A 24,125-nucleotide genomic window follows, 5' to 3' on the forward strand; every position below is an offset into this window, starting at 1 on the left:
AAAAAAAAATATTTTATTTTGCTTTTTAGAGCCAGCAATAATGTGTCCCAATACAGTTTAACACCCAGTACCCCTATGATGGCTGCTTTCATACAATACATACATAACGTATATAATCAAACTAGTTGGATTTTCATGCTTTCATGGATTTTCAACTAATTATCAAATCAAAGACAGTTGTTAGTGTCCTGTGCTCTCATCTGCTCTGCTATAATCAGCATAAATTAAGTGACTGCAAAATTGTATTTATGATGGATCAGGGTGAATTTTCAAAACAGTCATGCTACATAAAGTTTACTTTTCTTTACTTGAAATGGAACTTCAAGATTTCGAGAGCATAATTTTCAGGTTGCAACCAAGCAAGGAAAAGCAATTAACAGATGGTGCTAATATACTGATTGGGGTTTAAATCAAATCTGACTGGCAGCCATCTGAGAAGAAATCATGTTACTATATTTTAATAATGTTATTCTCATACATCAACACTTGATGGCAGTGTGTTCCTCCATCAAACACTTTCCTCATACTCTTTTGTTCTTTAATTTATAATAGTTCCAAATGTCTAAGTAATGTTTCTTTGTGTTTCCTAACAGTTGTAGTAGTTCTGTACTGTATTTAAATGATTAAATATAACAACTGTCTGGCTTTAAGGAGTGTTTTAAAAATGGTGGCATGTAGCATAAGAATCCTTCAGACCTGCAACACTGTATAATGATAGAGAGACACCATGTTCATGTGTTTGAGAAATGTACCCTGATAAAAACAATATGTTTCTGTATAGTGATGGGGTGTATCAATGCAATATTAAGAAACAGAAAGCTTTAGTGTTTGCAAATAGGAAAGACAAACAAGCACCAGCTAAGACATTAGCTGTTATGGCTACTGATTGGAGTGCTAGCACTTGGTTGGAGTGCTAATGTAACACTGAATCATATATTTTGAATCAAAAATCACTATCTATACTGATATTTTTTGTGTACAATATACAACATTAAATGCTATAAATTATAATGTGTTAGCATTTGTAAAGCCTTTCAGGGGAAACACCAAGTGAAGTGGCTCCAATTTACACCAAAATTAGGCCACATTTTGAAGATAAAAAAAAAACACTGAACTGTCAAATAAAAATATATCGGTCAAAGGTTGAGGGACATGCAGCAATTTAGACGCAAAGAGAAAAAGTTACAGTTATAGGTCAAAGGGAAAGAGCCCTGTACTTACCACCTGCCTATGGTACACCCGCCTTGAGGATTGAACTATTAAAAATATTTTAGATTCTTGAGACCGCCACCTCTTGTCTGCAATGGTAAACTTTACTTAGTCCTTGTTTGAGGATCATAAGAAACCAATCTAAAAGGTTGAATGCACCATTCCTACTTCTTCCTTTACAAGGGAACTCTGGCTTTCAAACCAAAATTTGTTAAAGAGCCCCACACAACAAATAAGCCCCTAATATACCTATCACTGTAATTTGTTTCTTCAAATAGTATGAATAAGAACCATTTTATATGCTGAAATCCAGCTGCAAAACAGTTCTTCTCTTTCTTCATTTTTTGAAATTATGGCAGGGGAGGAGGGACTGAAACACTAATGTTACAAATGGTAACGATTTCTCCACAGCTTACAGACTACATGATCTCTGATGTTCCTTTCCTTTTTGAAATGGCATGCAAACAGAATTTTTTTGAGTCTCAATGTAGCCAGCAAGAGAACAAGGGGCTAAGGCTTAGGTAACTGTTCCAACCCATATTATTACATTCAAAATCATAAAAATGCTGCATATTTTAATTGATGTATATTGCAAAGTTGCTTGAAATTTCAAAAAGCTTGTATTGGGTGGAGTTCCCCTTTCATGGTACACATAGTACAGTAAAGAAAACAAGGTATTTCATTTAGAAAGATTTTTTGAATGTCCATAAACTATAAATAGGCAGATTAAAACGATAATGTTGTGATTTTTCTTATCTAATGGATTTCATGTTGCCAAAGGCACTATGGGAATTATAAGCCATTTATTTTTTTCATATTCTCTACAAAGTGATAGGGAAACATCAGATGACTTAATTTTTTTAAGGAGTGTATTCTTTGCATTTTTAACTCTGGATTTAACTGTGCTCCATGGGATCTTTAAAACTTGAGATATTTTTTATATCACAAACCTGATTGGTGTTCATCAACAACTGTTTAATAGCTCCTTGGTCTTTATGATCATGCTTGTATTTGAGATATTAAAGATTCTCTGACATGCCCTGGGGCTTTAAGAAAACAGGTGTACAGCATTTATTTTGATCATGCAATTCTTTAATTGTACACGGGTGAACTCCATTCAACTAGTTATTTGTCTTTAAAAGGCAATTGGTTGCACCAGAACTATGGGTTCCACAGCAAAGTAAAAATTTATGAACTCAAGACTCATTTTTTTTAATTAGAAATAAATTTGAAAACTGTGTATTTTCTTCTTCTGAACTGATATGTTTTAATTCCATGTTAAAATACGGAAAAATCAAAGAGGATAAATGCTAAGTAACTTTATAATCTTCCCTTATATTGGGTTGAACATAATGTTTTAGAATAGGAAGTCCATTACAGATAAACAGGCAACTAATAAAAACAGGACAAGAGAGGTCAGTGGCTATGGGGTGGAGGTGACATTAAAAGGGCAGGTTTGTTCCTACAAAAAAATAAAAATGGGCCTATCATTTTTGGCAGTCTTTTTTAAATTGGTACTTTTGTAATTTTAACCTAAATTAATAGACAATAGGTTATTGCAGTAGTCGAGTAGTAGATAAGATATGATAAAGGCATAAACAAGAGTCACAGTAGCATCTATAGTAAGGTTGGGTGCAATATTACAGATAATAAGAAGTGGGTGATCAAGTGAATCAAAGGCAGAAGAAATAATAAAAAATAGTGATGTCTCTTTACTCAAAGTGCTGGGATTGGAAACCGGATAGGAAAGGACTGAGAAGTGGATGCAGGGCGAGAGATCTGTTTTGTGCCTGTATACAAGCATTTGTATAGAGAGAAATGGAGATAGGTCTGTGATAAAGATTAGAGGACCAAGGCAGAATGTGTTTAAGGGTGGTATTACAACTGCTAATGGAGATACTGAAAAACATAATCTGTGTTAGTTTAACTGATGCTAGGGTCATTTAGCCCTAGGGCCAAATGACCTAATTACAACAACAGAGATAGGAGGTCAGAGTGAGGACCGCATCAATGAACTGATGCAGGCTCCGATCCAAATACAAAATCACACCTTCCCAATCGACACCTGTCCAATTGTTTGGCTTATCTACAGGTGTAGATAAGCTTCCGAAACAGTTTAAAGGACTTAAATCAGCAGCTTAATTCTGCTGTATTCTGTAAGCCAATAGCACTTAAAAAATGAGAGCAAGCATGCAACATGCTTCTTGTCCTCTACTTTCTTTATATTTTGGTGCAGCAAGATCATGGGAAGATCTAGTATTCACCCAGGCAAAACTTGATCCTGTTCTTGAGGAAAGTATTTATATTTGTGATCAGGATATACTATAGTGATCAGCATAAAATTCTCTTTTCTGAGCCTGAAGGTCTATAATTTACCTTAAGCAAGCATTTAGTACAGCACCTGTAACACCATGCTTCTGGGGGGCACTAAGACCAACCAAACAAAACACACCCCACTCCGCATCATATTATTTTAAGCTTGCCATTGCGGCCGGATGTATGTTATGTGACATATCCAGGATGTTGACAAATATGAAGTATTTCTTTGTCCTAGAATTGCTCTACTTATCTTGATTACTATAATCCAAAAATGTAATCTCTACTCAATAAAGGGGTCACTGCAATATTATGGTTTAGCCGAGTTTTAGGAAGCCCATGAAAATACGCTTGCTAAAATCTGCACGTTAACAGCACGCACATGCTACAAAAGCTCCTTAAACTTGCTTTTCAAGAGTAATATGGACTTCCTATCTCTATTCATTTTTAATACAAAATGTTTCCCTCCTCTAACCTGAACTAGCAAAGACCACTAATGAATATTTCATAATCCTTTCAGATAAGATCATCGCTCTCTATTAATTCACTTGGCATTTTTCATCTCTGGATTTAAAGGAGGGCGAATGAAAGGCAGCGAGCAACAGATCTCATGGATGATTATTCTTCAGATCTGCTCACCTCTCCCCCTCCTATTGATTTTACATGTTAAGAGGTCTCTTTGAAGAGCATAGGTTTGTTCTCTCTCACATCCTTCCCTCCCCCCTTTTTATCATTCCCAGCACATAGTGTGCATACGCCCAGCCAGTGTCTGTCTCCCGGCATTGCTGCTGTCTGACTGTAGTATATAAATATATAGCTTAAATAATGCTATATGCAATCCTAAAATCCTGCGAGGACACTCTGGTGCTGATGAAATTGTCTGGGATTTAATCTGTGTTTGCCCTAGATTTTCAAACAGGAAACAAAGCCAGCTCTTCCCTTTGTTGTTGTCGCTGATTCCTATGGCAAATGAGACACCCTTTATCCAAAAGCTGCAACTGAACTACATGGGGGAAGCAAACACACTTCTGCACTACAGTGGTAAGTAATTTTCTGCCACTCACGTAAATGATTTCATCTTTGTCTTTGCTCTAGGGGGATCCATTTTGTTTTCTCTCATTTCTTTGACTTAACCTTTTGTGATGTTTGATGGGCATGCTACAGAACAGGTAATGGCAAACCTTATTATTCCAGCTGTAAATACCCAGCAGCCCCTGCTAGGTTTGCTGTGCTGGTAGAATAAAGTGTTGCTTATTGTGGCTAAAAAAGGGATACTTGTTGCAGAAACAAAAAATCAATGTACCTGTTAAAAAATGCCTAATCATTTGTTCACTATAGTTGTTTATGCAAGGATGTATGTGCCCTCTGTCACCCTGATATTGTTTAGCTTGTAATAAAAGGTCCAGAAATGTCATCATTAGGTTGGGGTTGCATGATGTCTAATAGTTTCAATAAATCCACCCCTGCAAATAATACAGGTGTGTAAGCCTTTACCATCCATTTCCTATTTTCAGTGTAGGCCTGGGGTTTGGGGTAGTAATAATAAACACCATACACCCGGCTGCTGCTGGCTGGGGGCCCAGGAAAAAATAGGGCCTTGTGGACACTGATGCAGAGAGTATAGGTTAAATCAGATAATCTAGACTGATGCAGGGTTAAAAAGATGTTGCCAAAGGGCCCTATAATTTACAGTTGAGCCACTGCCAGGTTGTGGTTGCCATAACTTGACTGAATTGTATGAATAAACTCCTTTTAGTGAAACATCTATGCAGAGATGTGTCCATACATTTCTACATAGTAACAAGCACATCTGACAACTTGACAGAAAATGTCTGCTACCAGTTTTGTTCAACAAATGCATTTCCATGTTCTGCTCTGCAAATCTAGAGTGCTACTATGTTCTATTATATATTTATTATAATGTAGGCTTTCCCTAGCTACTGGTTTCCATTACAAACTAGGCTGGAAATGTGAATGTCTGTTATACCCAGTGAGTGGCAATGACATTTGCAAGAGAGGAACAAGTTATTCTAACAGCTGAATGTGATTGTATTTAGTCATTGTTACAGAAATCTTTTCCATTCAGCACTTGCAGTTAAATAGGAAAGTCAGTCTGGGAAAGGCCTGTGTTCATGTCCAGACAAAGATTCAAAATATGCCCTGGCATTTCTAGTAAGCTATAGTGCAATCTACCCCACACAGGCACAATATAAAGAACTATAAAGACAATAAATAATGGTTAGGCTTGGTGCCTTTTTAACAAAATGCTGTGAATCTAGATTGTAAGCTCCTAAAGACAGCGACTCAATCGAAACCTCCTGTGTTTTCACACTTATAATACATGTATCTTTCTTAGTTACATCAGATTCTCTATATTGATATACAGTTGGTGTTGACATAGTTATATGGATGTTACATAACATAAAAACATAGGAGTATTGTAGTAAAAGTTTTTACAAGGTCTAGTAACACATAGCAACCAATCAGATATTTCCAAGAGTTGTTTACAAAAGCCCTGAACACAAATGCTAGAGCATTAAGGGGCACCAAATTGTGCCCCTTAGCACACATTTGTTAAGCAATGGTGTCCTGGGCCTTGTTGCACTCTGTACCTTGCACCAAATTGAATGCCTCTAGAACTCATGGGCTCAAGGCAGTCCTGTCCTTAAGGCCTGCCTTTGGGATTCTTAGCAATACATTATTGTCAAACATTGGCAGAGCTTTATTAATGGGGAGGACCAGGTGTTTTTCACCCCATTCTGCCCAAGTCTCATGGGACATAAAGGAATGAGACAGTTCAGCTGAAGGGTCCACCTTAGTTTTTCTATGTCCTTGTATACATATTTATAGACAAGGATATCATTTATAATGTTGTTGCCAGTACAATGTACAATGTTTAGAAAGTATGGTGCTCATATTTAAATATACCTCTAAACAATGTTAAATCAGAGCATTACTCAATTCTTGCAAAAATAGGCCGACACATTTCTGCAAGAACTGAACATCAATTCTCCTGAAGGGTCTGGGACATGTACCCACCGTGTGATGTGGTGAGTCTACTTTAAATCATTCAAAGAGCCTGGTTCTTGTTTTTACACTCATTAAATTAGAGCACTATATTTAATCAATACAGAAGAACTTAAAATGCATTGTCAGGTGGACCAGGATATAGATGGAGTTATACATAGATAAATATAAATGTATTTGCCTCTTCTAATTAAATGGAATTATCTGAGGAAAACCACAAAAGTTGAGAAAATACCCTAAGGGTGAAGACACATGGAGCTACTTAGTAAAAACTACTTGTCCTGGCTACTATATGCCAGAAAAGGGAAGATTGTGTCATAGATTGTGATATTTCTTTCCTAGATGAACTCCATGTCACTACTCACCAGGATGGCCCCTCCCACCTGCTATCATCAGAAGGACCCAAATCTTTACAAGATCAACCCCACCCAACTACTGGTGTATTTGTTTCAAGCTTCTAAAACCACCACTAGGGGTGGGCCATACTGACATGAAGTTCATCTAGGAACGTATGATCACGTTAAGTATGACACTATCTTCCCTTTACCTAGACTCAACCATGTCAGTACTCATCGGGACTTAGCAAGCTACTCTTTCCCAATGGAGAGGTAACAGACTCTAAAGAAACTTGCAATAAGAAATACCATAACCTTGCAGGAAGCCCACAATAAAGCAATTTTATAAATTAACATAACTTACTCCAGGTGGAAACCCCAGAAATAGGAAAGTCTAAAAAGATACGGATAATCCTGCAGTATAGACTTTAGAGAGTGAGAGCAAACCGCCAGACTGATTTATACAGTGAATTATACAGTGTGTTAAAATGTACTCTAATACTTGTGATTTATTTTTAGGTCTGGCCAGAAGAGAGAATCACCCTTCCAAAAAGGAGGACTTAACTGTTACTTAGTTTTGAATGAATTGCCCCTGCCAGGAATCTCACCCAATTTACATGTCCATCAAACTGACTTGCACAAGTAAGGTCTACTGTAATCTTAAATGCAATAAATGAAAAAGTGGCACAAATTTGCCCCATGTAGTAACCCCTAGCAACTAGCCAGAAATAAGCTTTCATCAATCTGATGGAGTTTGAGCGATGCCTTGGTTGCTATGGGTTACTGCTCTGGTGCACATTTGTATTCTTAAATGAGCATTGCTGAAAAAAAAGCAAGATTTGCTTAGCAAAAGCCAGGGTTTGTTATCTTGGATTTGTAATGTAAAACAGTTTCATAGTGAATACCATTCTCTTTTATTACCATGAATCCTTATCCCTTATCTTTTGGTTTATGTTTATAAGAATAATTTTTAAGTTAAACATTATTAAGCTATAATAACAGATAGCAGTAAGTCTTTTATCCTTTCTAAATCTAGAATGGACACATAACCTGTTTAACCTACAATTCTTTGCTGTGACATTTGCAAATATATCAAATGTAAAAATTCCATTACTCTAAAAGTAAAAATATATCTAATTTAAATATATCTAAGGAGTTTTCTTGCACTTTTCCCTGTAGCATAAGGGCTTAGTTCATAGTATGTACTAAGAATCCTTTCTCTGACCATTTGTAGTTATACTCAAATTTGGCATTTTATAGGGAAAACCTTTGACAGATATATGCTGCAAGGCTGTGCTGGTTATAAGCATATAGGGCTGATTTACTAAGGTGCGTTAAAACGAGCTCTATTTATAGCATGCGTTGAAAATTTTATTGTGTCTTATTTTTCACGTCTTAACGCACGATTCACTAAAAGGATATTTGTGTTAATTTAGACGCGATGCTGTTTGCGTTATTTAAGTCGCAATGACTGTTTTCGTGCGGTATTTGACGCAACGCACGCTAATTAACGCAGCACGCTACTTGTCGCGCACGCTAATTAACGCACGTGCGCTGCTTTTCGCGCGCACGCCATATTAGCCATACACACCATTACGTTCGTAAAACTACTTTTTTTGAAAATGCCCATTTCCCTGCAAACTGGAGGCTACATCACTCTAGGGCCAACACATACTTGAATAAATCACACTGCAAAGTCCATATTGTGTTGCCAAAAGCTCATGAACTGTACTTTTCTATAATTACCGCCTGCTCCAAGTAGGTGTTAATTTTCGCATAGAGTAATGCGATATTAAGTGCGTCTAAGTGTTTGTGAATCATGCGTTAGTATTATTTCTGTGCGCTAATTAACGCAATGCGGTAAAATTAACGCATGCGGTTGCACGCTAATTAACGCACGCGATATGTGACTTAACGCATGCGATAATACTTTGTGAATCGCGCGTTTTTTTTGTGTCAATTTTAATGCAAAAAAGCATGCAGTATGCGTTATCGCACTTTAGTGAATCAACCCTTATGTGTTTTGGGTAAATGTCACTTTTATGTGTAATGTCCAAGTACAGGGTCCTAACATATAAAAAGTGAGCTTTCATAGACACAAATCAAACAACCCTCAGTCAAACCCTAACTGCAAAATATTTAGGTAAAAGACCCTTTATGATTTTGTTCTGTTTGTTTTTTTATATATGTTCATAAAATAGCAAAATAATAGGAACTGTTAATTGTGTAATAGTGGATTGTGGAGTGGGGATGTAATAAAATCACTTATGTTGATTTATTCCATAAAGATTGTATAAAATTGGAATTCAGACAATGGGTCACTCATTAGTTTGAAGGGGAGGCTTCACAACTAAAAGTGCCCTAGGCAGGCATTACAGGAAAATTCAACCCAGCCTTAAAGCTGCAGTACGCCTCTACCAAAGTATTTAACATAACAACCTTTATAGTAAGCACTCTTATAGAGGCAATGCTAAGATACAGCTTGGGTGTCAAAACTGCAGGGGGTTAGTAAAGGAATATTCCGAGACAACAGTAGCAAAAATGTGCATATAATGTGTTTAAAGACAAAGCATGCTAACATTCTTGATCCCCTTTACTAAAGAACAATCTCACAGTCTCATTGATATTTAATTATGCAACAAATACAATATACAATACAAAATACTTTTTGCGCCAGAGCAAAAAGCCAAACATAAAGTATCAAAAACACATTTTTTGTGTCACTTGAATTTTAATAGGCTTTATTAGTCCTGTCAAGTCTGTAATTGTAAGCTAGGCTTTGCCTTAAAAGTAATACTAATAAACATTTTTGGTTTTTTTAGCCAGTATCACCCTACAAAAATTCCCTATGCTACTTACAAACATTTTTGTTCCTCTTGTTCTTCCTTTATTGCCCCCTCAGAACAGCCTGTGTTGGTCTTAAACACTCCTCAGGCCGCACACTATACAAGTAGCAGTCACAGTGACAGAGCTTGGTGCTATTATCTGATTGGCTAGAACAGCAGCCCCAAGCTTCCAAGCCTGGTAAAACAGCTGTGCATGTAGTAGAGTCTAAAGAGAAAGAAGGTCAAAGCCCAGGGGATTGGGCAGGGCCAAGAGCTTAGATTTTTGGGGTTGGACGCAGGCCCTACAATGGTAACATTTTCTGGGTTAAAGCTAAGTGAGGGTTAAGGTTGCAGGCTGCAGGTTAGGGTTGGGTGCAAGCTAAGTTTTTCCTGACCAACACATCACTATAGTGAATAAAAATAAAAAATTAAAAAATTTAAAATTATTGGTGAACTTTGTATAAAATACTTACAAAAAAAGTTTTAGCTCCTAGTTGTTGCTCTGTGCTGCAACCAAATACAACTGCAAAAATCCAAAAAGTAGGAAAAAAGCTTCAGCAGATTTACTGCAAAACATTTATTGTGGGTAGTGGTAGCGGTTACCACTACCCACAATAAATGTTTTGCAGTAAATCTGCTGAAGTTTTTTTCCTACTTTTTGGATCACTATAGTGAATGTCAAAGCTTGAATGTTTTAAAGAACAGTTAGAGAAAATAATTTACATTTATTATATTCATTAATCATAACTAGTATGCGTGTCCTCTATATATTTTTGTATCCACTATCCCTTTATGAATCTGCAGAACTACAGGTGTAATACTGTCAGGACTGCAGTGTCTTCTTGTTACCATCTTCTTTGAAAATTAGGTTCTGAATGTTTTTTTTAGTTCTGGTTAAAGAGCAGGCTATCATACAGCACACACCAGGCCATGTGTAAGATGCTGCACTTAATTTACACCTGACTACGCAGTGTTCCCAACTTACTTGCACCATCCTTGCTGTAGCAGTCATCTCTTGCCACCATCCTCTAAGATTCGCTTAATATTCGTTTCATGTTCAAACTTATTTTTGAAGCATTATGTGCAAATTCCCAGTCAGTCTTAGACAGTAACACTAAGCAGATGCCAACAAAATCCTTAGGGTATATCAAGCAAGAATAGCTATTTTTTCATGTAATTAGTAGGGTAATTTTATAATGGAATTAATTAATTGCAACACTCAGCAGCTGGCAAAAAAATACAAGTGTAAGGATTTGTTTTATCTATGTCTTGTAATGTCCAAATGGGCTTTATGATGAAAATAAATAGCTTTACAAGAAAAATAATTGCAAGCACATTCTCTACAAAGGAAACAGCTTGTAAAAATGTAGAATTAAAAAATTAATTGTGTAGACCACGGCTTTAGCTGAAATGAAATCGCCAACATTCTTTTGCGCCTTCGGTATTAGCAGCTTTAGACCTGCAGACTGATCAAACCACAGGAATTATTTTTCTTAAAGCTCAAGAATCCAAACTGATATCGTATCTCTCCCACTTATAAAAAAAGCATGAAACAATTAAAAGAAGAAAATGCCAATCTGGTTATCAGAATGCTTGAGGGAGCAATTAAACATTTCAGTAGCTATGGAATTATTTCTAGCCCAGTGTGACCTGCTCAAGGTCATTCAGTAAAACTGAGAAAGATATTTGCCACTCTAGGATGCTCAGACTGAAATGCTAAATGCTTTCATTTATAACTCCGAAGGTTTTCTAACTGCTATACAAGCTAGTCATTTTAGAAAGTTCCACTTCAATAAAGATGTTTCAGATGTGGGTTATAGCCAAAACATAATGAGGATTTTTCTTAGTATTTATTTATTTCAATAGAAAATGATGAGAATGTAGTTTATTGCATGCGTAGAGCCCTATTTTTCTATACTGAAATGTCTTTACATTGAAGAATTTAATCAGCCTTTTTGTTTAAAGGGATTCTGTTATGATTTTTATGGTGAATTTTTATTCCTAAATTACACTGTTTACATAGCAAAGAATTCATTCTACCATTTAAATTTTTATTTTTGGAACAAAATATGTATTGCATTCTGTGTCACATGCGTTGGCTGGGGTGCTTGCTCGTTATGCATGTGTTGTGCTGCAACTTGGCTGACCCTACGGGATGTTCCCTCTCAGCATGCAAAGCCAGAGTGCTCAATAGAGGGATTCCCTCATTAAGACTGTGGGTTCTGTTAGCCAGCACTTCCAATGGGGGAAATAATTTTAGGTGATTGATGCTCTACTTCCATTTAAAAGGAACCAAAGGAACCAAATGTGTCTGCAATACATAAAACATGTTTTAGGGATTCTGTGGTGTTCTTTAGGTCTGCACAAGCAGGTAGCATGAATGGACTAGAATGCAGCATATGCCCTCTCAACTCCTTAAATGGAAAGATTGCACATATGAAAGCAAATATGCAATTTAAAATAAGGAACAATGTTTCACAATTTTCCTTCTTAGATTTATCTCAATTTAATGTATATATCCTAAATTAATCTGGAGATAGCTGCATGAAGCTGGTTAACTTGAGTGGTTTCTAAGATTTTAGCAGTTTTAGACTGTTAGGCAGGCTTTCTGAAGGCCCACGGTGTCAGAGACCTAAGCACTCGCTTTGGAAAAAACCTAGGGATGTTGACTCTTATTTTAGCCAAAAGCCTAGTATTAGCAGTTTAAAAATGCAAATATCACAGTAACTGCTAAGAATAGAAAAAGAAAGTAATTTGCAAAACTGCTCAGATAAGCATTCTGAGAAAGTTTACATCAATTGATTTTTATTTTTGGTTTCAATCCCTTTTCACACATGCAGAGAAGCTAAAGCTGGCCATACATGGGCAGATCTGCATCGCTCGGCGATGTCACCCTGGGGCCAAACGATCGAATTCTGCACGCGGCAATGGGGCAGTCGGTTCGGGGACCGCACCAACGAGCCGATGCGTTCCCCGATCGGCCAGGCCCCTCGTTTCTGCCCCTACACGTGTATGGGGGCCTTTAGTCTAGGTCTAGGATATTCCCAGAATGTCAAGCCTGATGTTGGGACCAATGCCATTTGCCAGGAGAATACTACCTAACTGCTACTTCCGGTGAATAGCTAGACAGTATCATGATTGATTATATATTATAAAAAATAATGTACAGTCTATTGCAAAATATTATAATATTTAGATAAACTATGCAGTTCTATGACCTGTATTAAAAGCATTTGCCCAGTGGCCTTTTGTCTTTATATAGTTATTTGAACTCTACAGACCCTTTTAGAGCAGTGGTACATTAGTCCATAATAAAAATAACAATGTATGCAAAAAAGCCTGCTAATGTTACTGTATATTAAATTATATGCTCAGTAAGCTTTCTTGAAGTTTATTCCTGGTAATGCTGTACTAATTTCTCCAACAGAAGTTCACTCAAACCATAGTGCCTTTCCTGAGTATCTTGGTTACGTCAGAAGCAACAATGATACGAGTTTATTGGTTTCTCCTTTGGTGGTGGCTGGGATAGTGATAGGCCTGGTTCTATTTCTGTCCTGTGTCACCATCATTATCGGAAGTCTGAGGAAAGATGGAGGAGTAAGAGACTGGCACCTTGAGGCGGAACCCAGTTATGGTAATTATCAAAAAAGATAATATACAGTATATCTTTTTAATACAGATATAGTAGTTCAGTACATGGTTGTACAAAGGTGCATTGATCTGCCAAAGCTGATTTCACCGAACATACACGGTTATATCCCATGGAGTAAACTGCAAATCAGTAGTGTGTTGCAATGTATCCACTGCTATATTCTAAACTTTATATACATTCTAGAGAAATTTTTAGCAACTGCTCTGCATCATTCTGAAGCAGCTGAACAGGTTTTCAGATATTCAATAACTTGAAAGCTAGTGTTTCTAATAATACAGTTGTTAGATTCTCTTAAAGGAATTCTGTCATGATTTTTATGGTATAGTTTTTATTACTATATTACACGGTTCACATTGAAAATGAATGAATCTACCATTTAAAATTGTATTCTTGAACCAAAAAATGTATATTTTTGTTGCAACATTGGTGTGTAGGCAGCCATCACATTAGAACTGCTTTCAAATAAGCTATTGTTTTCCTACTTAGGGGCACATTTACTAACCCACGAACGGGCCGAAAGCGTTCGATTGCGTTTTTTTCGTAATGACCGGTAATTTTGCGGATTTTTTCGGCGTCTTTACGATTTTTGCGTAAAAACCCGATTTTTTCGGCGTCTTTACAATTTTTGCGTAAAAACGCGAGTTTTTCGTAGACATTACGAAAGTTGCGCAAAGTCGCGATTTTTTCGTAGCGTTAAAACTTGCGCGAAACGTCGCGCCTTTTAAGTTTTAACGCTACGAAAAAGGCGCGACTTTGCGCGCAAGTGTTAACGCTACGAAAAATTGCGCAACTTTCGTAATGGCTACGAAAAACTTGCGTTTTTACGAAAAAATCGTAAAGACGCCGAAAAACTCGCGTTTTTACGCAAAAATCGTAAAGACGCCGAAAAAATTGCAAAAAATACGAAAAAGTCGCAAAATGTTCGTTTCCAATCGGAATTTTTCCAATTCGGATTCGAAATCGTGTCTTAGTAAATCAGCCCCTTAGTGTAACTAAAGGAGTTATCACTTGGCTGAGCTGGACTTGTATTTTACTATTAAGTGCTACTCTCATATCTACCACTAGGTGAGGCATAGGAGCATTTTAGCAATAAAGGTGTCAGGCAGATGCTATCTTGCTACCTTCCCATTGTTCTGATGATCAGCTGAAGGGGGAAATGGAGGGGGTAAGGGTGCTCCATATGCTGGCAGATTTGGTAATAACTCAATGCCAGACACTGAGAGAGCAATGGGCAACCATGTTTTGAAAATGACCTCTACCAATGCCAAATCCTTCCTATATGTGGAATTAAACAGCAGAATTGCATCTTCTATGTGTTGACAGAATAAAAATTGCAAAAGAAGCTTACAGTACAAGCCATTAGTTCCCCTGTTATATTTGTATCACTTTTTTGTCCTGGTTTATATAAAGTTACTGGTTCATCCTGAAGTTATTTCCAAGGCTTTCCTTTTCACCTCTCATAGCTAGAGGGCCATAGGGCATGAGCTACCATAATGTGGGGGCCTGGAAGTCTTAGTTATTACTTAAATGGGAGTGGACCTGTGACTGTATCTACTATTTAAGGACCTTACTATTTCTGGTTTGCCCATGATACCATGGGACATCCAAGAAACTCAGACAAGACTTCAAAAACAAAATTGTAAACCTCCACAAGATTGTTTCCTTCTTAGGAAAAATGTACAAAAAGCTGATGGTCCCGCAAGCATCTATACAAACAATTATATGCAAATATACAAATCTTGGGAGCAAACAGACACTGCATCAATTTCAAATTAATACAAAGATAATTACAAATCTTGCTTCAAAGGGTTCATCTAAACCAAAGGACAACAAGCATCAACATCCACCATTAATAGAGTCCTTCATCACCATGGACTGAAAGGTTGTCATGCAAAGAAGAATTCCCTTTTCCTAGTATGGCATAAAAAAAGCCAAACTGATGTTTGCAGATGATCACAAAAACCTTACCTTTTGGAGGAGGTTTATCTGGTCACCAAAACAGAAGTAGAAGCTGTTGACCATGATGATCATATATGGTAGAAAAAGGGTAAGGCTTTTAAGCCAAAGAACACCTTGGGGTGAAACATGGCTTCTTGAGGACAGAGAGTTATATAGGAATTCTGAAGCAACACCTCAAGACATCGCCAGCAACTTTGCATCACTGTCATGCTGGAAGACTAAGATTGGTGATAAATATCACTGGTAATGTTGCCCATTAGCAACCAATCAACAATTAGATTTGAACAGTCACCTACAAGTTAGAAATCAAAAACAAAGATCTGATTGTTTGCTATGGGCAACATCACTAGAGACAACAAAGTGAAAGTATTGGAATGGCCATCACAAAGGCCAGTCCTAAACTGGAAAATTATGTCAAAGCATGGAGGGTTACAAACCTGATTGACTTACACTAGTTCTGTTAGGAAGAAAAGACAGATAGTTCAGTATCAAACTTTGAAAAGCTTGTAGAAGGAGAAGTGTTTGATTCAACTTAATTCATTAAAAGGCAATCCCACAAAATTCTAGATAAACTTTGTAGATAAACCACAGGAAATCAGATATGGTATAAAGGCTAAAATAAATAAGTCTCTAAGATACTACTTTAAAATGACTTAATAAAGTAGATACTCTATTTGACGTACACATAGGCAATGTATGGTAACATGATAACTTAAAATTAAGTTGAATATCTTTAGCATAGGTTTATGTAAACGTTAGGATTCAAATGTATAAATGACAAAGGCTACAAAGGAAAGATAATTATTGCAGGTCATTTACTGGCAAATCCAAACAAGGGCCCCATGCCTTGTTTAAGTAGAAGAATCATCTGGTGTCACTGCATAAAGAGTTTTATGAGTTTTACCTTGTGTTACCTTGTATTGTTTTCCCCAGATGGAATTTCATATGCAGCATCTATTGGAGACCTGAGATCTGCCTGCCCTGGGGATTTAACTCCAACATTTGGATTTGGCTCCTACCTGGAGCTTAATGTTTCCTACCCAGATGCCCCACCTTGGTAAGAGTTTAACCACTAATTAAAGCTGCCATATAATTTCCCATTCTTTGTCTCTAATCACATATCATATTCATTTTGGTTTAAATGTTTTCTTTACATAGTAACATAGCAAGTCATGTTGAAAAAAAAGATACATATCCATTAAGTTCAACCTTCTATGGGGCCGATTCACTAAAGGTCGATAAAAAGAGCGTATTTATAGCATGCGTTAAAATTTTATCGCTTCTCATTTTTTGAAACCTAATGCTTGATTCACTAAAAGGACAGGCGTCATAATTAAGACGCGATGTTCTAGCGATATATTTCGCCGCATGCTATATTAACGCATGATTTTACGCACGTAACTACTGTTATGAAAATTACCATTTCCCTGAAAACTGGAGGATGCATCACTCTAGGTCCAACACTATATATCTATATATATATATATCTATATATCTTTTACCATTAAAGCTAATTGAACATAAAAAATACCATATATATATATATACCTGAATATACCATATTTTTAAACATGCACACGGCTCAACAGATTATAGTATTGAGACATTAAAGTGATACTGACACCAGAAATTAAATTGTTTTTAAATATATCATAACATTGTCTTTGCATGATCTTTATAATTTTGCTTTAAATGTATTTGCCCAGTCCTTTTAAATTACCTACCTGATCACTCAAGTTCCTCTATGAGAGGGGTTCCATATTTGTGCAGCAGTAGTCTGTTAGCATTAGAACCTATAACTGACAGGTTGAGAAGGGGCCATCAGGTTGGCAGAAAAGTCAAGTTTAGGAACCCTTTATGTACTTACAAAAGCAAACCTGACAGTGAAAAATGATCAACACAACCTACAGACAACTTTTTATGTACATTAATATTTTGAAAAGTAGTTTTATTTATATCAGTATCACTTTAAAGGGCACTATACATTATATATTATATGGAGTAGAACACATTCAGTGGGCAATGAATTCTGATTGATAGGTAGGGAAAATGTAATTTGTTGTGTAAAGATATAATAAAATGGTAAGCTACCATGAAAAAGCAAACATCAATCACAGTCAGCCTGTCATTCAGTAATAGATGGTACATTAAAGTTATTTTCATTTTTAAAAGTAGAGAAGACCCTGACTTTAATAACAAGGAACTGGATGCTGCATTTTCTCCAATTTATTTTGTATATTTTAGACACTAAGGGACACATTTACAAAAGCACGAACGCTCCGAGCATAATTTCGCCGATTTTTCTGGGCGTCCGCACAACTTTTTCGTATGGCGCACAACTTTTTCGTACGCCGCACGACTTTTTCAGACGTTTGCACGAAAAAAATCGGAAAGGTTTTACCACTGTTTACAATTGTTCGGTATGAAAATGTAGTGACTTTCGGATCGCCAATACGATATTATCGTGACTAATACGATTTTTTCGTAAGCATTTTCGTGATATTTGCGATCTTCCGAAATTTTTGTTTACAATGCGATTTTTTCCCATTCGTGATTCGGATTCATGGATTAGTAAATGTGCCCCTAAGCCAACCTAGAATATATGACCTTAAAGGTTGTAAGACTTTTTTTGTTTTTTGGAAATCAAAATCTACATAATGAAACTATGCAATGGTTATCAATCGCTATAAAGTTATTTGTAAATGTAATTGCACTCAAAATAAATACTTGTTTAATTCCTTCTATTTGTGGGGTCTGAATCTTGAAATGGTATAGCTGAAGTCAGTTCTCCTCCAAGTCTTTTAACTGGCTGCTTCTGCAACACTGTTTAAGAAGTCAGAGCCAGTAATGAAGAGAATATAAACTGCCAGACAGATACTGCTTTTAACATCAACTGCATTTACAAACAGCTTTTAAAACCATTCAAAATATAGTGCAGTGCCGCATTGATGGGGAAAAGTGCAGGTCCAGTGCTAACAGCCACTGGTGGTGGGGAAGGGTGCAAAGTGCAAAAACCATAGCAGTTTTACAGTTGGACACATGGATATACATCTTACTAGTACATTTCTCAGATGTATACTGCATGGTTACATAGAAAACAATGCAATAGCAGATATACACCTGAACTGACCAGAATATAATAATTTAACATTTACATAGTAAGTTGCAGCTATTTGTTGTAAGCTAAAAACAGTTGCCATTGCTAGCCATGTGTTCACTTTGTAGATAGAGCAGTTGGACCTATGGAAATTAACAAACCTTTTTTGCCCTCTAAGCTCATTTAGACTCTAAGGGGCAGGGACCTCCATCCTCTTGTCCCTTTGATTCTTAACTTATTGCATCCATGCCTTGTATTTATTTGTATTTATTCTCATATTTTGTATTTATCTATATCTGTAATAACCCCCTGTTTGTTGTATTACTTATTGTTCTACTGTACAGTGCTGTGTATATAAGCAGAACTATATAAATATATACATACATACATATAGTACAGAATGGTACTTATAAAGTGATCACCTAGTTGCCCTTTGCTCCTGTTGTTTATTCATATTTACTTCTATCCACTTTAGATTTCTGAAACTGAACATTAAGGGAGATTTTGAATGCTAAATTATGTGCAGTTAGCTGTGGGATTTTTTCGATGCATAACATTGACAGTTTATTCAAACTGTTAAGATATTTAATGCGTGGTATCTGTAAATTGTGCAAATCTGTAAAGTATTCTACTACACTGTTTCTGAAATGGGTTGTATCACCTTCTCATGAAAAAGTGTATGCCATAAAGCTCTTTTATAAGTTTAACAAAGAAGGCTTTAACACTTCTAATAGATATTTAGTTTAAATTTTGTTGAACTGCAGCCATATAGAATAAATGTTTTTTCAAACTGGTGGAAAAGTAGTATACTGCACCTACTATTCCTTTAGTCTCTATCATTTTTAACTGAACTTGAATGTAAACCAATTAAAATGTTGTTTGCCTTGTTTTAATCATATTAAAGGGCTTTGAATATTGTTCATAACCATTTATAACAAAGGAGCAACCTGTAAAGTACAAAAAAATGAAGCACAAAACACCAAAATGCAATGGCCCCTCTGAAAGTTCTTTCTGTCACTGTGCATTACTTTTCTGTACCAAAATGCATCGCATTTTACTGTGCAGTTGAGTCTGACCACTGGTTACAAATGAGGTAGCACATGGAAGGTGTGTGGACCCCTTCTCAAATTTGCTTTGCTGGTATTCATTAATGATACCCCAATCATGTAGCATCGAAGAATTTAAAGGGGAAGGAAAGGCTAAGTCACTTGGGGGTGCCAAAATGTTAGGCCTCCCCAAGTGACTTTAATCGCTTACCTTTTACCCCGAGCTGGTGCCCCTGTTAGAAGAGAACAGCACCAGCCCGGGGTACCTGTAGCTCTTCCTTCTTTTACATTGGCGCATTGCGCATTAGAGTGAAAAGCCAAACTTAAACAAGAAATCCGGCTTTTCACTCTAATGCGCATGCGCTGGCCCAGGGATTTCGCAGAAGAAACTCGGAAAAAGGAAGCGCGCGCTACAGGTACCCCAGGCTGGGGCAGTTTTCTCCTAACAGGGGCACCAGCCCGGGGTACAAGGTAAGCGATCAAAGTTACTTGGGGGTGCCTAACATTTTGGCACCCCCAAGTGACTTAGCCTTTCCTTCTCCTTTAAAGTGCAAAGTCCCTTCCACCTGTTAGTGCTCACCAAATCTGCCATTTAAGGCAAACAGCACAAGGGTGCAAAGCTCTGCACCATCAAATGCACAGTAAAATGTGCAAATTTGACCCCAATACCACACATTGCTCCTAGCAATTCTCAGCACAATTTCTTTAAACTCCTTCTGTCAGTTCCCATAACAGAAGTTACCCAGTAACAAGATATTTACAAACATTAACTTGTTAACTTAGTCTTCAAATTAATTAAATATTAATAGTAATAATATTATTATATATTATAATATTAGCCACACAACATTGCAAACTTACATTTATCACTTGTTTTATACAGATACTAGTACTGTCCCTACATAAACATTACTGCCACTTGTTTTGGATACATAAGGGCATGTGTGCTAAGCTGAGCTATACCAAAGAGCAATATCAAAAAGGCAAACTTTTGCCTTAAATATCTGTTGTAGTTACTAATAAATATCCAAGTTTGATAGAAACATCAGGTTTCAGGTTGGATGTCTGCAGCTAAGCAGCTATAGAGATATGAGCATTATTAAGTATATGGCATTTTACCGCAGGCTCCAAGGAAGCAGGCATGGCTATAGCTATTCAAAGCTCTGGCCTGCATGGAGTCTTTAATTAAGAGATTGATTTGTAATGGATGTCAGGACGTAAGCAAGTTAATTGATTTAAGGTAAGTGACACAAACAGTATTTGATTTGGCGGGCAGTTTATGTATTTATTTTTTTACATGGCTTTTCAAATTAGATTTGCTGAAATCTGGTGTAGGGTATTTTTTCCAGTGACTCACTAAAAGGAGCATTAAGAGAAATCATATCTGACAGCCCAAATAAATGTCCGTCATACTAATACATCCTATTAGGAAGAAATGCAATCCCAGTGCACCTCACTTGTCATTTATCTGTTTTATTTAATGTGAAAAGAATTGGAAAATATTAAATGACTAGGCAGGGGGTTACTTGTTGCCCTTCATGGTTAATTAAGCTTTAATGAAATAGTCACAGAACGTAATACATAAACTGGGTTGATAGCTGAGTATGCTGGTAATATTAACCTAATGACAGTACGTGGGAGTTTGAGGTGACCTTCATTAAATTTGCACTCTAGTTGATACATATGCTTCCTAACGAGGAATGAGAATTTAGAACTTAAATGTAAACAGCATATGGAACTGGTCTGCTTTTAGCTGAATTTTAATTCAGCAAAAAGCAGACCTTAATTGTCCCCCTCCTTTTTGCAGTATTTAGGTAAGAGAAGCTTGGTTTATTTAGAGAATAGGTTTTTGTACTGTAGGCCTTCGACTAGCTTCAGGGGCTCCAAAGCAATTGGTGAGAGGTTTGATGTGATGTTTTACATTGGGCTAAATTTGTCTTGGCACAGTATTCTGCCTGAAATGGGAACCCTGAAATTACCACCAGCTCAAAGGTGGCAGTAGCTCCAGGTAGGGATAAAAAATACACCAGCCTTCCTTTATTTTTATCTTTTCTAAAATACCGGCCAGGTGGGAACCCTAGCTCCAGGGTATCCTTATGTAAATAGGTGTGCTACTTCACTATTCACAACTGAGGTAGAAAAATGACCCTTATATTCCATCTTTTTTGACAGCTTCATGTGTTCTGGACATATGTGATGCAAACATTATTAGTGGTTATCTGAACTGTGAAATTAGGGCAATACGCCTTGCTTTTAATTAACATTAAATGTAACTGACCCTAGTGTGTATTCGCTGTGTGATGTGGTAGGTACCTTTCATGTCTGTAAAGCGTTGCATAAAGGTGTTTGCACTGTACAAATAATGCATAATAAATAACATACAAATGTAGTCACCATGAAGACAACATCCAGAGCACTTTAAACTAGTACTGTACAAAAGTAACCCGCTGTCTGCAGCTTAATATTCACTCTGCCTTCAATAAAAATTCCTCTGCTTCTTATTTATTTAGCAAGTGCTGGGACTTGTGAAGATAAAGGCCGTATTGAAGCATAAACACCTCCCCTCCTCCTGTTTAGCAGTGGAAGACACTCACAAACATCTGTTTGATGTCACTTGGCTTGTGGTCAGCAGAGTTTGATTAACTAAATAGAACACAAGCCTGGCATTATTTTCAGGGCTGCGAGCATCTGCTGCCATGAAGAAATCATCTCTAGCATTATCTAATTGCTTTTAGCCTGCTTTGCTTGTTATTTGAAGTTGGGGATTTTACATGATTCACGTCATTAATGACCCATTTGGCTTATTCTGTAGAATAACTAGACTGCTGTCCAGTGTCCTGAACAAATATAACAGTAACCCTCCTTATGGTGCTGCTGAAATAAGGTTCTTAAAGGTTGTCAGTCTCTATGGAAAATTCCATAGAGACTGTTAGGGTTTAGTTAGGGTAGTTAGGATTTATTTTTTAAAGCAAGGTGAAATGCAAATCAACAAACATTGTATCCACACAAATGCTATTAACGAAACTTGTGTCAATATATTGTTTATTTTATTTGCAAGACGCATGGGATGCAAGGGAGACCTGGAATAATCACCTGTGTTGAAGAGGTTTTACTTTTAGGACTCCCTTTGCCCTGCTCACTAAAGACATTGCCACCCTGGAAATTCTCCTATTTGTAACCATCTTCATAAAAGTAACACACGGATTTAAATTATCAAACACATTTGTAAATTCTGTACAATTACAGTGCAGACTAATTTGCAAGCACCCCAGTTACAATGGAATTCTGGAACATTTTGCACCTTGCACGTTTTCCTTTTTTTCCATAAATATAATACCAAATACTTTCTGCAGTAAAAAAAAATACTATTTTTAGCGTTTACACAGTCGTGCATCTACACTAATTTTAACCTAGAGAACCTCTGAATTATAATCCCTAACTCTACTCTATACTCTGTTGAAGACTATGAGAAAAAATGGAATTAAATTAGAAGAAAAGTTTTTTATTCCTCAAATTGATTCCCATCTGTGAGTTTTCCTATGATAAACCATGAGATAACTTTTTCTCTCTGAATTGAAACTGGCCAAGAAGGGGTTAAAAATAATGATTTGGTTGTTCCAATTTATTGTACCTACAACTGATATAACATGATACTGAATGTGTATTTACTTTTTTTCAGTTATGAGGACTGTGTTGGGGAAGGAGCGATGGAACTGTACCCTCCTACGGATGACCCACCACCCTACTCTTTGGAAAATCCACATCTAAGTAATGAATTGGCCCTTAGCATTGGCACAGAAGATACACCTTGGACAACGCAAGAGAGTTCAGGTCATCTGCTGCCTACACCATTGTTGTCCTCTCTCTGGCTCCACTTTGCTCCACCATACAGAACTAGAAGCAAGATGAGCGTACACAGTCCTGTAATATCAGTGGATGCATAAAAGACCCACACTGACCCCTTTGCGAGATGGAATGTTTAACTGAAACCATTACAGTGTTTATAAATATTAAAAATGTCAATTTATTCAATGCAAAAAAAGCATTTAGAAGTAATTGTTTCTTTTAAATTTTAGCAATGGCTGATTTTTGCCTTGCATGGGATCAGAAATATTTTTTAGTGACTAGATGTTGGGAAGACTCGTGTAGGTAGTTTAAAGAACAAAACTAAACCTAAAATAAAAACATACAAAATATTAATTTGAAACATTTAAAAATATATGCATAAACTAAATATAGCAATGAAACCCTTTGATCCCTCCTTGTTCACATTGGAACTAGCACTAAGCATAAAGACAAAAATTGTATTGAGCCTGAAATTGATGATAATAATTGAAAACAATGAAAAACCATAAACGTGACCGCACTCAGCTCAACCATATTATGAAATTTAAGCAATTCCTGATTGAATTTGTAGACCATAGGTGTGTTAACAGGGCTCTGGCTCTAGGATATTGAATGATAACATTCCATACCATACTGGTTTAGGTTAACTTGGCTAAAACCCCAATACATTTTAATGAGGATTGTCAGAATGTTTTCATTCTAGATATTTAGCTGTGTTGTGATTGGATCAGATCCAATCCAAAATGTATTGGGGGTTTTAGCCTAGTTAACCTAAACCAGTATGGTAACCATGCTTGTGCATTGCGGTTTTCC

The 24,125-nt window shown here is 36.7% G+C and overlaps 1 protein-coding gene across 1 annotated transcript; it reads left to right on the forward strand.

Annotated features, from left to right (window-relative positions):
• The first annotated feature begins 4,171 nt into the window (after positions 1-4,171).
• bean1 (brain expressed associated with NEDD4 1) lies at positions 4,172-23,508 on the forward strand. Its single transcript, XM_002933648.4, has 5 exons — positions 4,172-4,566; positions 7,407-7,529; positions 13,140-13,346; positions 16,257-16,380; positions 23,146-23,508. The coding sequence occupies exons 2-5, from the start codon at positions 7,469-7,471 to the stop codon at positions 23,408-23,410; spliced, it is 657 nt and encodes a 218-aa protein (XP_002933694.1). The 5' UTR covers positions 4,172-4,566; positions 7,407-7,468; the 3' UTR covers positions 23,411-23,508.
• The last annotated feature ends 617 nt before the right edge of the window (positions 23,509-24,125 follow it).

Source organism: Xenopus tropicalis, chromosome 4 (genome assembly GCF_000004195.4).
Source record: "Xenopus tropicalis strain Nigerian chromosome 4, UCB_Xtro_10.0, whole genome shotgun sequence".
Lineage (NCBI taxonomy): Eukaryota > Metazoa > Chordata > Amphibia > Anura > Pipidae > Xenopus > Xenopus tropicalis.

Coding starts and splice junctions, on each gene's coding strand:
- bean1 (XM_002933648.4), top strand. CDS start 7,469: ATGAATTGCCCCTGCCAGGAATCTCACCCAATTTACATGTCCATCAAA. Junction 13,347..16,256: donor TGAGGCGGAACCCAGTTATG/GTAATTATCAAA, acceptor TGTTTTCCCCAG/ATGGAATTTCATATGCAGCA. Junction 16,381..23,145: donor TACCCAGATGCCCCACCTTG/GTAAGAGTTTAA, acceptor ACTTTTTTTCAG/TTATGAGGACTGTGTTGGGG.